Source organism: Haemaphysalis longicornis, unplaced genomic scaffold, assembly GCF_048455015.1.
Source record: "Haemaphysalis longicornis isolate Haplotype H1 unplaced genomic scaffold, Haemaphysalis longicornis Haplotype H1 scaffold_9, whole genome shotgun sequence".
In the NCBI taxonomy this organism is placed as follows: domain Eukaryota; kingdom Metazoa; phylum Arthropoda; class Arachnida; order Ixodida; family Ixodidae; genus Haemaphysalis; species Haemaphysalis longicornis.
The window spans coordinates 37,461,584-37,478,522 of NW_027526460.1; the positions used below are offsets into that span (position 1 = coordinate 37,461,584).

At 48.3% G+C, this 16,939-nt stretch overlaps 1 protein-coding gene across 1 annotated transcript in view; it reads right to left on the reverse strand.

The window, feature by feature from the left end:
- Positions 1–16,939, reverse strand: part of LOC144153654 (uncharacterized) — a 52,451-nt gene that overhangs the window by 17,054 nt on the left and 18,458 nt on the right. Inside the window, exon 3 of the mRNA XM_077685311.1 lies at positions 7,273–7,661. Within this exon, the coding sequence (XP_077541437.1) occupies positions 7,273–7,661 (389 nt within the window). The remainder of the gene's footprint in view (positions 1–7,272; positions 7,662–16,939) is intronic.

Sequence of the window (16,939 nt, forward strand, 5' to 3'; positions counted from 1 at the left end):
GTTTTGCGCCCTTAGCAAAAAGATAGCTGTTCTTTCTAGATCCAAATACGCAATACACAGGTCTAATAACATCAGTTGTAAACGACGCTATTGCCAGTTGCATGTTGTGCTGAGAGACTTCTACGCACGTAGTTCAAGGAGAATGAACAAGGCTTTGTTCTATTCGCGCTTTCAAATTATTCATAGCTTCGGAGCATTATCGCTTCACTGACCGCAACGACGTCCAATGGCGTAGGAACAGTCGGCTTCGCTAACCCGGTTGTGCCCGAGGTGACGGCCACTCTCATCTTGCTGTAGACCGTTGTCCTCGATGCTATCAGCGAGGTGGTCAACGTGACATTTGTCACATTTGCCAGACACTCGGAATAACTGCGAATGTAAGACGCACGCAGTTGCCCAATTAGACAGCAAGTGAGCACAGCCATCGAGCTAATTCTTCACATTTTCACCAGTGCGCGGGAGTGTGGGGGCGTGCACGGATCAATAGACGCATGTAAGGACGGAGGGAAGGACGGATGGACGGACGGGGATACCAAAAATTAGAAGAGTAAGGAAAAATGAAGCTTTGGTTCATTCGAAAGATTGCCTCGTTAGATAAAACACTAACTTCCCTGTTAACGAAATCTTCGCTCATATAAGCTATATAATTGTGAAAAATGAGAATGACCATGCAACCCAGTAGCTCATTTCCTGCACCAGAACTTATAACGTATTACGGGCAGCTGTGGAATTTGCTGAGTCCGACAAAAGCAAGCGCAAGTTAGGCAGGGCTTATAAGCTTGCAGAATGAGCTATTGGCGGTTAAATTTAATGCATATTTTTTCTGGCTGTAAGAGTGGTGGGGTAAGCAATGGAAGCTACTAAAGCACGCGTAAACACAGCAGCACCAGTGCGTCTGCTATTGGTGCTGGGCGCGCTCTGCTTGTCGTAGCTGCACAGCAGTCGAGCGCTTTGGGATTGTCTCACACGATACTTGCACATTGTCTTAGGGGACATCGTTTGTCGAGCATGTCCAATGTTGCCGAAACAATTACTAATAACGAAAAAAATGAAGGAAGCTCACACTGACGCGAAAGTCTTGAAGGTAGCGAAGCTGTACGCAGCCTTCACGACCATCACGAAGGTTTAAAGGGGCCCTGCAGCACTTACCATCGACTGCTCGGAATTTATTTTGGGTAAAGGGTATTGCCCCAGCAATCTCCTCCTTCAAGAATTGTGAAAATCCGGGCACTATCACCCAAACTACGCACGATGAAAAATCACGCATAATTGTTCCCTGTCAACTCGACCACGGACAACGTTGGGACAACGCGACGAAAGCTGCCCGCTCTCTCCCGGAGAGGGAGCGGTTCGCGGCGTTCAGTTAATTGGGCGGCCTTCGATATATCAGATGCCGGGGAGTTTCCTCCGCAACGTAGAGGTGTCTATTACGGGTATGGTGTGACATAAAAGCAGGCGTGACAGCCTGTTTGCAAGAGCGCGCTCGGGCTGCTAGGGCGTGCTTGAAACAATAAACGTTTGTTGTAGAGTGGTCTGGCTTAAAAGGAAGTATTGAGTTCGCCACTCAAACTGCACGTGCACACAAAACACAACAGAAACGCCAAAACTTTGCGTTCTGGTTCAGATACAGAAGAGGTTGGTACACAACAGCGCCGACGATGGCGGATCGTCACAGGAAGTGAGAGAAATAAGCCGCGAAGTTGACCAGCGACAGCCAATATGACAACCATGGCCTCGATGACGTCGTTTAGGCCTTTCCAGGGGTGCATAATGAGGAAAACTGAACAGAGCGCGGCTGGCTTTTTTCGCGTCTTTCACAGCGATTTGCGCCCTCACCGCTTCACGTGCACGTGTGATATTTGGCTCAGGTGTTCCTGGCAGTGTAATCTACACGTCACGCAGGTTTACTTGCACTGCTCGAAGAGTATTGCAGGGCCCCCTTTAAGTACACGATTGCAGCCGATTCACTCATTTTTCACTGCCTCAACGACCTTTACTCCATCATTATTGCCACAAGTGTGAGCTTCCTTCATTTTTGGAAGTAATAAGCATTGAATATCACAATATCACCTTGGAGAGGTGTATGCTACGGCGTGTCTTTCTCGTTCCGAGCAAGGGTTTTCGCGATTACTGCGAACGCCGGATTTTTTTTTGACCTGGCCCATCTCTCTACTTGGGCATGCTTGGCTGGCAAACGTGCGCCGGGGACGCTGGGCGCTCGCCGCGAGGCCCGCCCTCACGTGCGCGCGTTCGACAATTCTTTGTAATTTTTTACTGCGGACACGAAAAATTACGATTTGTAAAAAAGCTTCGCTGTTATAACAAGCCAGGTGCAAATATGCTAGGAGACAAAGCGAGTGCGGGCAGCGGTTCTGACCGGCATTGTGGCGCGATTTAAGAGGAATGGCGGTAAACAAGACGGTTCGCAGTTCGCTGCAGGCTAAACGGCGCACAACAGCCCCGTCGGATCCAAAAGTGGCGCACGGTACCGCGGTACAGAGAAATTCCTGTGCATGTGCAGTGCACCGTCGCGGTTCCGCGGTGCCTGCACCATGGCTGAATCTTCAGAAGCGCCCTCTCATGTGTTTCCAATCGAGCGACGTGCAGGCATAGTCGTCTGCTAATCATCCTCGCCTGTCTTCCTGTAAAACTCGAAGCTGACGACCATTTCGGTTTCACCGAACGCACCAACGACAACGTGAAGTCCAGGAAGCGTATCTTCGAGTTCGACAAACATTTCCACGCGGTCACCGCAACCGCCAATAGCCGCCTGCGAACTCGCGCGTGCAGAGACCGACTTGATGTAGCTACTCTGTAGCAGGTGCAGCCGTTATTTCTGCACCGCTGCGGCACCGCGGCTGCACCATGAGCAATCGAGGGACGCGGTGCAGAGCCCCTTTCCAGCAGTGGCGAATCGAGCTCTTTGGTGCAGCGCACCGTTCGCCGGTGCAGGCATTGCAGTCAACCGCGCCTGAATCGAATGAAGCTAACGTTCGCTTGGGCACCTGTCCTGGATACGTTATCCCAGACGTTACGAAACAGATGATTTAGCGGGAGAATCAAACTTTTGTGTTGAAATTGTTCAACTCCTCGGTGAATAAAGCTTCGTTTGAGGCCGCACAAGCGCTGGGGCCACCCCATCAAAGACCAAATCTTTCGAATAAAACAAACTTCGATTTTGTCTGCATGGCCCCTTTAAGTCTGCAAGGACGGCATCGGGAAAGTATACTTTTCGGTTTTGTGTCAACATAGGAATTTCGAAATGGTACAGAAGAATGAAAAGGCAGAAAAATGTCCACACCTGGTGGGATTACGAGTCAGCTGCGCTACCAATTTAGCAAACTTAATCACCTATTTGCGGGTGCGCTTATGTGTCTTAGTCGGTCAACCTGCCTTTAAGGATAGTACAGTCGCTCGGAAAACTTCGGAGTGAAGGAGACTTTGTAGCCCGCGCAGCCGGGTCTTGAGCGTTTACGCTCTGCGTGCCAGTCGTAGACCCGCGTTGCTACCTATGGCTTCATCACTGCTGAAACCGAGCCCTCTGCATGCATGTGAATGATGGGCTCTTCGCATGGTTTTGCAAAATAAAGCTTGCGGTAAGGACGCCAAGGATGGCCTAAGAATGTTAGTCGGTCGCTTTCTGGTGTGGAATAAAGAAATTCCAAATTGTAGGAAAAAGAACAAGTGTAGAAAATAACCCTTGCGAGATTATGTTTTCGTTTCTCACCCCACAAAAGGCTATAGCATGGCCTTTGGACAGAAAAAACGGCTGAGGACAGAGATAAACAGCGTAAAATATTTCACACAAGTCCACTGAATTGGATATGTAAGTTTAGCATGCACGCACAATTTATACAGCGCACACATCTGGTGCATTTTCTGCAGTGGTATTTATTGAGTACACATGTCCCTTCGCATCTCAGGTGAACGTCCTTTACTGGTTAATAGTATCAATGAAAGAAAAAAAAATAGCAGTGGCTTAGCTCGGCTATGCCAGGATCAGCTGGTGGTTCTTAGATTTCCTGGTTGTCTAGGATAATCTTGATTATCATGCTTACTGCTGCTTCAATGACGCACACACGGTACACTCATTATGCGACACACGTATATTTATCAAGCGGCTCCGGCGCAGCGTCACCAATCGCCACAGAGCTAAGCTCGTTCCACAGGCGCACGCCGGTGTTGCTGCGACGCACGAGCCATCGGTTCCACACCCAGCCACCCCTCGCATGATCATCAAGTGGACCGGGCTGCCACGTGCGGAACGGAGGTCGGCGAAGACGCTGGGCGCGTGGGGTGTGTGAGAGACGCCGGAGAGCGAGCAACGTTCTGAGCGCCGGGTGACGTCACTGCTCCTCGCGCATGCGCAGCACGACTCTCCAGGAGCCACGCGAATCTGCTCAACCTCGGCCAGTGCAGATCACGCTACAAAAATTCGCCCCGTCTCTGCTCGATTCGCTGCGGATGTCGTCGAAAGACCAGTCTCCCGCCGCCTCTTGCACGAATGTGCCCCTCTCCTGTCCCCCGCTCAACTCTCATGTTATTCCCCCTTTCTTTTCAATACTCCCACGATAAACACGGAGGAGGTTTGCTCATGTCGATTCACTTTTAATGCGTAGCATTCTTTGTCGAGCACCCTCACAGCCAGGACGGTGTAACGCCCTGCATTTCCACAATAATGCCGATTTCGCGCAAGTTCTACCTCTGATCGTTGCAATATAGTGTAAATAGAGGTAATGCCGAACAGAATATTGAAAATCTAAAAAATAAGAAAAACAAAAAGCGAAACTGGTGAACCGTGTAACCTGCATTTCTATAAAAATGCAGATTTCATGGAAGTTCTACATTTAATCGTTATAACAGCGTAAAGGGAAATAAATTTAGATATTTCATTCAGCTTGATACTGAAAAACTAAAAAAATAAAAAGTCTGCAGAAATTCAGAGAATTAACTTCTAATGCGTAGTATTCTTACGCCGCTTGTCTTGAGTGTCAGTTTCTTCCAGCCAAATTTTTGGGTTTTTTCTAAATCCTGTCCGGCCAATAATCTCCATTTACGCTATCATAATGATTAGAAGTGGAACTTTTGCGAAATATGCATTATTTTGGAAATTCAGGGCGTTACATGGTTCACCTTTTTTTTGTATTTTTTATATTTTTCTTGTTTTTTAGCGCTTCAAAATTTCTACGAATCCTCTTATTTACGCTGATATAACGATTATAGGTGGAACTTCCGCAAAAGCTGCATTATTGTGAAAATGCAGGTCGTTATACGATTAGCCTTTTTTCGTATTTTTTATATTTTTGTTATTTATTATTTTTTCAAAATATCGTTCGACAAATTATCTTCGTTTACGCTATTATAACGACTGCAGGGGGAACTTCACGAAATCTGCATTACTGTGGAAATGCATTCATTATACGTTTTGCCATTTCCCGTAGTTTTTAAATATTTTTCTTAATTTTTAGTTTTTTCAAAATTTTTTCCGACGAATTATATCAATTCACGTCATTGGAACGAATAAATTTGGAACTTCCCGGAAATCTGAATGAGTTTGGAAATGCAGGGCGTTACACGGTTGGCCCGTTTCCGCATTTACTTTATATTTTTCTTAATTTTTTAGTTTTTCAAAATTTCGCTCGACCAATTATCTCCATTTACGTATTATAACGATCACAGGTGGAACTTCCGCGAAATCTGCATTAATGTGGAAATACCATGCGTTATACGTTTTTCCATTTTCCGCAGTTTTTTACTATTTTTCTTATTATTTAGTTTTTCAAAATTTCGTCCAGCCACTTATCTTCATTTATGACATTACAACGAATACCCTTGGAACTTTCGCGAAACCGGCGTTAGACGTTTCATAATTTTCTGTATTTTTATTTTTTTTTGTTTTTTGTGTTCTCCAAATTTCATGTCCCAAGTTATTTCCATTTACGCCATTATAGCGATTATCGCTGGGACTTCCGCGATATCTGCATATTTTGTGGAAATGCAGGGCGTTACACGGTCCTGGCAGCGGGGGTACTCGGCAAAGAATGCTACGCATTAAAATCTGCATAAATTAAGATAATTGTCTACTAATCCGTAGCGTCCTTATGCCGCTTGTCTACAATATGAGTTCTTTAGAGCTTAATTTCTTGTTTTTTATATAGTCTGTTCGATACATTATCTTCATTCGCGCTATTATAACGGTTACAGGTGGAACTTCCGCGAAATCTTCATTATTGTGAAACTGCAGGGCGTTACACGGGTCGCCATTTTCCGGAATTTTTTTTTCTATTTTTTTTTATTTTCTGGTATTTCAAATTCGGTTCGATCAATTCTCTCCATTTAAGCTATTATAACGACTACAGGTGGAACTTGCGGGTCCATAAACCACTGCAGCAAGGACAACGAAACAACCTGAGGCAAAGCAGACGATGCCACAAGCGTCATCTTTCAAAACGCGCGTACTCGCGTACGTCCGGGTCCGTCCGTTGGGCGGAGTGGTACAGTACATGAGCTATTGCCGCCGAGTCACCATATTTATCTTGGCGGCCAAGGCAGGAGTGATACAAACTTGCACTCTTGCAGCCGCGCAACAGTTCACGGTACAGAAATAAAATCACCACATAACAGACTTGCGTGGGACATGTATGTTCTCGGGTTACAGGAGCAACACAAGAGCGGTATCGAAATACAATCCAACTTTTGTTCACAACGCCAAGTGGAAAAGCATGATAAGAGGAATTGAAATTCCTGCACATGTGACCAGACAGCTTTTAGTACAAACAGCCAGCGGCAGCTGATAAGAATGCGTCGGGCGCTGCAATGCTAGTGACGTCACGGGGTAGTTCATTCAAATAGGAAATTGTTCGTGGAAAGAAGGAATATCGCCGAGAATTTGTTTTTGGAAGCGGCATCACTATGGTTTTATCATGCTTGTTCCGATTTTTTCGTGATGTATTGTACTGCATCCTTTTGTTAATGAAGCTTATTCATTCATTCATTCATTCATTCATTCATTCATTCATTCATTCATTCATTCATTAATTGTGGGGTTTAACGCGCCGACGCAACGCAGGCGGTGAGGCGCGCCGTAGTGAAGGGCTACGGAAGAATTTAGACCACCTGGGGATCTTTAACGTGCGCCGAAATCTCGTACACACGGGCATTTTTGCTCATTCATTCATTCATTCATTCATTCATTCATTCATTCATTCATTCATTCATTCAGGTCCCCCGCGAAGCTCGAGTATGTGACGAGAGGAACAGGGATACACTCACTGCGCATCTCCCCTGCTGCGCTCCTCCCTCTTCAGCGCCGCCTGCATCATCCTGCCGTTGAAGGCCACGTGCAGGGAGTTGTAAGGGCGGGGCCGGATGACCATGATGGCGCTCAAGCCGTACGTGAAGGCCAGTTCCACGTGCAGCGAGAGCAGCTGGTCGCGCGTCGACGGCGAGCCGGGAGGCGGCGGGCTCGACAGGGACAGTCCAAGCCGTCCCATGAAGCGCACCACCGCTGCGCTGTCCTGCCGATATATCCCGCCGAACAAACGCGTGCAAGCGTATACGTAGTAGGAGGCCTTCTCTTGGACGTTGTCAGTCTGTACAGTGATAATTTTGCCTACTCTTTCGAAGAGGTCGATCCCGGGCCATAACCATGTCATCAAATCCTGCGGGAGAAAGACCGTTATTCACTTTGGTTTCGGTTGAAGGCCTCTGAAAAATGCATTTCAGTAATATCTGCCAACGCGACCTTCACGCGTTGTAACATTTAAAAAAATACGGCTGAGCGCATTGTGGTCCTGAGAAACATAAGAGTCGCTTCACGGCCGCAAAATGGTTTAACAGCGCCCCCCCCCCCCTACTTCCCCCCCCCAAAAAAAAAAGAAAATCCGCCAATCACTCATTTCTACTGTAAATTGGGCGATGTGCGTGTGAAGTGACTGGTACGTTACGTTCAACAACCGTCTTAGGCACGCAAGCTTCCCTTTACCGTGTTTTAAACAAACTTAAAGGAGTACTGACACCAATTTTCAGAGTTAATATTAGTTCGATTCCTTTACGCAACAGAATACCCCGGTTGAAATATGAGCGGCCTGCGACGCGAAGAACCTACTTTAATTGGGTCGCATTTATTGCACCGACGGGACAGCAGCCGGAGCGGCACTCAGGAAATGGAAATCCGCATGACATCATCCCGTGGTACCCAAAAGAAGTGACGCGACAGCGCTCGTCAAAAACTCGTGACGTCACTTCACGCACGTGGCCCGGCGAGCGGGCGCCGGCACATTCACAAACGGGTGCACGTAGCCAGAGCTACAGGCAAAACCGCTGCTCAGAAAGGCACAGTTGGCAAAAATAAAGTTCCACACACGGGAAAGGCAGCGATAATATAGCCCGGGATCGCAACAGTCGCCATCGGGACTTTTACTGAAAGCGGCCATCGAATTTCCGCCGCCATGGTAGGCCGAGTACGTTCAGGCACGGCCGGGCTGGAAGAGCGGCGGGGGCGTACTTTCATGAAAGTGCGCGCTCGCCGCTCCTCCAGTCCAGCCGTGGTTCAGGCAGCTCAGCCTTTCAGCTCCGGCGGCGGCGCGATCGAAACAACGCCCACACCTGCCTCCGCAGTGTTTTGACGTACGCACAAAACGGGCAGGTCATGCCGGGATTCTGTCATATGCGCCTTTCGGGATTTCGGGATGAAAGCGCGGGAAATAAAACAAACGATTTTCAGGCCGTTCAATGTAATTAATTATCGCGCACTGAAGTATTTACAGTGGTGTTTCGGGTTCGCCAGACCATTAGGCATCGATAAAAGCAATAAATGTGGGGTATAAAATGTTCGTGTCAGTATTCGGCCACCTAAACGCGAAGATTGTATTGCCCGTCCGCCCGTCTGTCTGTCTGTCTGTCTGTCTGTCTGTCTGTCTGTCTGTCTGTCTGTCTGTCTGTCTGTCTGTCTGTCTGTCTGTCTGTCTGTCTGTCTGTCTGTCTGTCTGTCTGTCTGTCTGTCTGTCTGTCTGTCTGTCTGTCTGTCTGTCTGTCTGTCTGTCTGTCTGTCTGTCTGTCTGTCTGTCTGTCTGTCTGTCTGTCTGTCTGTCTGTCTGTCTGTCTGTCTGTCTGTCTGTCTGTCTGTCTGTCTGTCTGTCTGTCTGTCTGTCTGTCTGTCTGTCTGTCTGTCTGTCTGTCTGTCTGTCTGTCTGTCTGTCCCTCGATTCAGCCATCCGGCCACACGTTATAAGAATTATTCAACAAACAATTTTTATAGGCAAAACCTTTCCCAACTGCCAAATGTGGTGCCATAGTTCATACCTGCCAGCATGTTGAGTAAAGCATATTTGAAGCAAAACACCCATGCATAACCGGCACTGGCGGTGTTTTATCGTATGAACCCCTGCCCGCATATCTATTGATGGGAACAAGCCGACACACGCCGCAGCCCGCGAGCTCACCCACCGAGCCTTCCGAGCGTGAGATCACGACAACACATCTTCCACCCAGCTACTCCCACTAGCCCACAACTTACACCGACATCCTCCACCATTACAGAGCTACCCCTCAGGCACTCTCCTGGCCCCACCCGTCCCTCAACGCCTCAGAGAACCACATACGGCTAAGAATTAAAAAACATACCATGTCACAATTCTACCTGCCGCATCTCTCCCGCACAACATGCTTGTGTCCCACTGCCCAGACACACCTCACTACCACCCGCCTCGAAAGGATATATACCCCGACCTCAGCACCCGCAACCTCCTTGCCCAGCGGCCGATTGAAGACAGGGTACTACTCATCAACCGGGCCAAGGCCGTGCCGGCAGCCCTTGCTCTACCGGAATTAACAGGGCAAAGGCTCATGGGTACGTCGCCTGCTCCCGCCACTTCCGGTTCGAGGGCTCTCCTGGCCTCCCGTACGCCGGTGGCTTTCACGCGCGTGTATGCGCGTTGTTCAACCGTTTCAACCAAAAAAACAAAAAAACAAAAAAAAAACGCTCGTGCATGGCGCGTTCGTAAATAACAACAATTAATCCTACCAGGGGCTTCTCTGAAGAGTAAGCACTCTGTGACAAATAAACAACATCCACGCACGCACTTGAAAGCCACCGGCGTACGGGAGGCCACGAGAGCTCTCGAACCGGAAGTGGCGGGAGCAAACGACGTACGCATGAACCTTTGTGTTTTTTTACCGGTCACCTATACGAAAAACACGCAGCCATTTTTCCTCTCCTTCCATTTCCTTAATACCATTTTCCCTTTAATAAACGTTTTACAAACAAACGAACGAAACAGCTAATTTAAAAAAAATGCCTTGAAAAAAATGGGGCCCATCTCCCCGCGAGGGGGACTCGAGTAAATGCGTCGCATAGGGGGTGGGTGTATTGCGTTAACGTTTAGTGTTTGGGGAGTTGGGATAGTGAATGCGTTGTATCAGCAGCTTCTTGACGTAGTTTGAATGAGTCAAGGATATAAGGCGCGTTCGTAGCCTCCCATTCTGTGTCGGCTTTGTGGCGCAGTGGGTAGAGCACCATGTACCTTGCGTTCCGCCCGCAGGGTCGAGGGATCGAAACCAGGCGCCGGATAGTATTTTTTTTATATAGTGTAGGGGAGGGGTGCGGACTACGACTACGGACGTCGACGCGGGTGACATCGTAAGTTACTGAAATGCTCTGCATTTAAAATTAGCAGTGGCTTAGCTCGACTATGCCAGGATATACGTAGCGTGAGCTAAGGTTCAGCAATACAATACAATACAATCCAGCCCAGTCCAATCCAGTCCAGTCCAGTCCAGTCCAGTCCAGTGACTGCTCCACGCGCATGCGCAGCACGGCTCTGCAGGAGCCCTGCGAAACGGCTATCAAGTGGGAGGCGCACAGCTGGGCACGCGCCGGCGACAGTGCGTCTGTCGCGGCTGTGACGTCACTCCTCCGGAATGCGCATACCGGCGAATGTGCAGCCCCAATTTTCTACACACCCGTACTCCAATTGGATTGTATTTCCAATCCAATCCAATACAATTTAATCCAATCCAATCCAATCGAATTGAATGCTCCTCGCGCTTGCGCAGCACGGGCCTTCAGGGTCCACGCGAAACTGCTCAACCTCGGCCAGTATAGCTTACGCTGCAAAACGGTTTTGATGCACACATTGCAAGAAGGGATTGCGCCCGATCTTAGACCTCGAGGCGGAATTCTAAGTCCAACAGTAACAAACGGTTCCAACAGATGGCGCGCGAGCAGTGACAATGCGGGAAAATTGACTTGACTTGAGCAGACCTCCACCGTGTTTATCGGGGGGGAGCGAGAGGAGAGGAGAAGAGCGTGGAAAGTGGGCGGGGGAGAGAAAAGACTTATTCACGTGGCAGGGGCGACAGAAGACTATCGTCTTTCTACGACCTTTGCAGCTAAGTGAGCAGATACACGGCCAATTTTAACACGAAAGTGTTTTTTTGCCTTTTATGCCCGGGTACACTAAGATCTAAATCATATCCGTCACGGAAATTACGTAGCCAGAAAAAGTTTCATTGACGCGGCTGCGCCCGGATTTGAGCCCAGAATTCTCCCGCTGCAATGGAAGGTACCCAGTGCTCCGCCAGTTGCGCTAGGAATTAAACCGCAAGTAGGCCTACCAACGCACCTTACATCTTTCCCACTACCTGTTTTATACAGATGGTGCTGCCGTCTATGAGAGGTGAAGCGAAGTATTTCATCATGACGAGCTCATGAGCGCCGACAGTTGGTGCATCGATGACAGCGTCTTCGTTTACGCGGGACGCGCGTCAATGGAGGCCCCCTCCGCCACTTTCTGCTTTAAGTTTCGGTTTCGGTTCAGTTCCGTTCGCACGGTTCTCAAGAACCTATGGTTTCAGTCGGATTTACGCAATGTTCCGGAGCGTGCAATCAAGTGTCTAACGTTGATGCGCCTAACGGTGCCATACCGACGTAATGTGAATAGCAACGCGCAAGTTGATATGGACGCACAATAAACATTTAACTGCTTGTGCGAAGGTACACTTCACTTTCGTGTTTTACCGATTCTTATGAAAGAGGCATCAACCCCATTTTTTTAAATTAAACTTTAAACTTTTTGCCGCTAACATCGGTACACATGAAATAATACGGTGAAAATAGTTGCCGGTGTTTAGTTAGCGTTATCTCTAGTGCAAAAAAATTGTCGTCTGGTTTTAAATGCATGATTCTGGAAACAGCAGTAGATCACTGGTGCAAGTAGCGCACCAGTGACGACGTCGGTTGGTGCTGCGTGAGATGTGGCTGCACGCTCGAATATTAAAATACTTCGCCTGCCCTGAGGGTCAATGGTAAGTGCCAGAGAGATTAAGGGGCTTTCAGCATGCTGTCTGCTATGGGGTTAAACCATGTGAGCGCCCTTTCGATCAGCCTCTTTAAAAGGGTAGAATTTTTCATAACCTCAGCTGCACGTGTTTGCATTACGGACCTGTGCGTCAGCAGATACACGTGTATCCCATTCTTCTATTCTACATACAGTGTATATATGTGGCATATTTCATGACGTGTTGATGCGTACTGCCGTCTTTTTTTTCGTCCGGGAATTCATTTTTCGGAGTTTAGGCGCTGTCCCACTCAGATATGCAGTGATGGGCTCTTTTATTTCAAAATATCGTTCCAAAATACCCTTGGTTGTTTCTACACTACAAAGAAGGCCGCGATCAATTGTTTGCTGTCACAAAAATCTCACTACATGTAATGAAGCATTTTCAAGCGATCTGAAGACAATATAAAATTGTTCAGTTCGAAAGAACCAGTGTTAGTAACTCACTAGGTCACACTAGTGACACTAAAGTCTTTTTCAACGGCGAAGCTGTTTAGCAATTCATTGGTTCCGGCGTTTCATATAGGACCACATTTAGTCGGGACACTCATTCCCCCTCCCCCCCATCCTCCAACTCCCTTCCCCCATCTCCTCCTCCGGCGATGACAAAGGTCGAGGCGCAGAGTGTAATTAATATAAAAAAATACATATTACAACAACAAAAACATATATTTATTAGTGAGCAGAACGTCAGCACTCCAGTGATACGATCAAGAGAAACTAAATGACCCACTTCAATCACGCAGTCAAGGGTCTTGGCGGTGCCGTTGATCGGCGGCCGCCTATCGCAGAAGACAGGCTCTGTGACGTCACCGATGAATCGCCGGACCAAACTTGTATTTTGTCTTCATGGCTCCTTTAAATTTTTTTACCGAACGGCATGACGAGGACAGGCTCGAACTGTGTGCAAGCCACAATTTTCTCCACCTCTCAGGAGCATCACTCACCAGGAGCCGACAAGCCGACAAGGCGACAATCCGGCCCTCTGCGCGGTGCACGGAGTTCATATTGTCTGCATCGGATGCCACGTACCGAGAAGATTCGTTTTAAAGCAAAGCTTTACTACTATCGTCCAGCGATTTCGCGGATGATGCGCAAGGTCACCTTTTTACGGGAAACACACCCGGCGACACACCCCTCGAAGCGCATCGTGTGATTCGCGGGACCCGCTATTGGCGCCTGCTGGCGCCGACAGCGGCCGCCACCGCCGCTGCGGCCGAGGCAGCCGACCACCCCCGCAGCCTCCCATGACTGCGGCGCTGGGTCGTTTCGGTAGAGTGGCTTAGCTTTTAGACACCCTAGTTTCGGGCAACGTGACTCGTCTCGCGTTCGCCCGGCCTCCTTCTGTGAGCGTTGCACGGAGCCGAACGGCTTTGAGACGTGGTCGGCACTACCGCTAAATCAAAGCTGAACCAATCGAAAGCAAGACTCAACCAGACTAAACCAAGTTTTTATCTGCATATCCAAGGTTAGCTGAGCTAAGCCGTAGCCATTTTTGTTGACAAAGTGTTCCTGATAAGCACGAGCACTCGCGTCCCAAGATGCAATGAAATGCGACGAGCCGACAACAGGGATTGCCAGAGTGAGTTTCGAACGCAACAATATCATCTATAAACAACTGTAAGCACAGTGTGCCAATTTGAAGTCTGCAATAAATAATTTTGAGGAAGTGTTTCATACGCAGTGAATAACGATAAGAACCATCTACTTGCTGCGGTCGTTCGTGTCCCGTATGTGTGGCGCGCGTCACCTGCGAGGCCTACTTTTCTTCCGCTTTTTTTATACGCGTGAACATCTGGTGCATGCATGATAGTACTAAAAAAGAAATACATTGCTCCTTCGTGCTGTCGAAACACCAATATGACATTTGTTTTGCGCATGGAATACAACATTGCCGTGAGGGAGTCTGCTATGAAGCGGAGCCACGAAGACGACGACGAAAGATTCCTGCGCGCGACACGTTGAGGAAGGTTCATGGAACGGAACGTGCTAGAGAATAATCTGGTTCCCCAATTAAAGACTAAAAGGCTAACGATGAAATACGGAAAAAGAGTGGAGAATCCAAAACAGCCAAAGTAACCAAAAAAGAGGCAAGGCAGATTGAAACGAATATATGGAGGGAAAAAATGGAAGCTAAAACGTCGTTAGAGATTTACAGGGCTGAGAAATTGAACGTCACAAAGAAAAATTTCTACGATAATTCCCAGGGAAGTGCTTTGCTTTTTGAGTCTAGAGCAGGTTGCCTGCGAACTAAGAGCTTTGTGGGGAAGTATTCACAAAATGATGGGGTATGCGTGGTCTGCGGGAAAGAAACAAACTATGCGGCACATAGTGTTAGAATGCGAGGGTATCCGCCCAAATCTACATGAAGGGAATATTGGGCTTCCAAAAGCCCTAGGATTTAAGGGTATCAGAGAGGAAGCTAACTTCAAAGCTGTCGAGGGGACGAAAAGAAGATTAGAATGCTGGTGGACGAAAAGCAGAGAGAGGAATATTGCCTAAGACAGTTACCACCTGTAACAGGGGGAAAAAAAAGTATTTCGGGCCTAATAAGCTTTAGTGGCTGCCCTAAGCAGCGCTAGTATTAAACAAAGAGTATAAAACACGAGTATATTAGTCCTTTTTGGTAAGATGACATGTCATCACCCCGCTGCAAAGGGGAAACGAATAGCAATCATCATCATCATGGGGATGAGGAAATTCGATTGTGTCTTCCTCTCCGTGCTTTCGGCGACGTGTTAGGCAAATAAGGAGACCCACATTCGCCTACACTGAGTTTTGACGAAAGAATCACGGCCACCGGAAAAAATTCCTCCACGTCAACGTACGCGCCACATTTCGGGCAATGGACGACACGCGCCGCGTTTTGTAGGTACCGGGAACGCTTTACTATATGTATTCGAATATTTAAAGTACAACAAACAGTTTTTTAGGGAGCATATGCTGCCTACCCCAAAATAAAGGGCATCACTCAAAACGCCTTGAACCGGAGCAGTTTCCCTAATAGGGCCCTAGAATGTTTTAAAGCGGAATTTTTTTACCTACCAGACTTAAATGGACATTAAGTACAAAATACAAGTTTGTTTTATTCAAATTATTTTGTTCAGACGGCATATAACGCCGCCGGATACCACGAGAGGCTGTACGAGATAGGTTCAACCCACTGATCTCCACTAGAGTTGCTGGATGGCGCTTCGAGCTCTCTGGCGCGCGGCCGCCGGAAGTTCGAGCGCTCGTCCCGGAAGTCGGGCAAATTGCCGCCGTTCCAGCATAGCGCATGCTACGTATGGGCTGGTTTCGCGCGCATTCCGCCGAAAATGCCTGGCGCCGTCAACTGCACAAGCAGACCAGAGAACTCGTCTGGGAAGACGTTCCACTTGGAAGTATTACTATATTCTGTACGACGTGCATGAGACGCAGCGAAACGGAAATGTCACATCAGTGTCGCTTTTAAGCTGTGGCTCTTGTTACGCAGATTTCCTCGCTCTAAGTCGGATTTATAGCGGCGTTGGGTGGCAAACTTAAGAAGGGACAAACGGACTCCATCCCCAGGCAGCAGGCTCTGCAGTGACCATTTCACTGACAACTGTTTTGACAGAACGGGCGCACGAACTCCGCTACAGCCTGACGCCTCATCGCCTGCGTTGCGTCGGCGCGTTAAACCCGTCCATCAATCAACCTTCTCTTCTTGCAGTATTTATAAATTAAATACTGCTTTATCGAGTGGGTAAACCACGAAAAGTGCATTTATTTGAGCCAGTCTACAGCAATGCAAACAAAAACAGAAGGTTGACAGATTAACTGGAGTCTCTCTTTTGGTATATGTATATCAGGGTGTCGAACCGAACCGAAAACCGGAACTGAACCCGAACCGTTATTTTTTGAGCACGCTGAACTCGAACCGGAACTGAACCAAAAAAAAGTAACGGTTACCGATTCATGCCGAAACGGTTCGACCCTCAGTTGTTGATATTCGACCCTCAGTTGTTGACTCTCCCTAATAAAATTTGTGCGCAGCGCGAGCTGCAGTCTTCTCGGTCACGGCGCATTTCCTGTGCGTCTCAGGAATTGTTCGCGTGATCAGCAAACGTACGGCGGCGTGCGCTACTCTGCTGCTACCTCGGAGTGCGCCGCCGCCGCCGTCCAGCATGTTGCAAATAGTGTTTGAAGCTCCCGCGCAAATGTCACGTGGTTCGGATTAACCCCACTAAAGGGAGCAGCGAGCATGTTGTTGCACATTGTGTTTGAACCTGCCGCGCAAACGTCAGGTGGCTTAGATTAGCGGAGAAAGGATCTGCGTGTGGGGAAAGTGTCAGGGGGGAGGGGGATCTTGGTGGTGACACATGAAACATGTTTGAGGGAAAGGCAGTGAAAGATGACGCCGTAGCCCCACTTCACCTTTCGCTAGACGCCCCTCCCCGTTTTCTTTCTTTCTGCGCTGCCGTGATCACTCATTCCGTTACGCTTATATAAACAGACGCCGCTCCCGGGAAGCCCAGGTAACGGCTGCCAAAGGGCTGCCCCTAAAACGACCTAAACCCGCCGACGCTATTTCCACTCAAATTCACTTCGCCAAATAGCTGCGAATCCCTCCCGTTAAA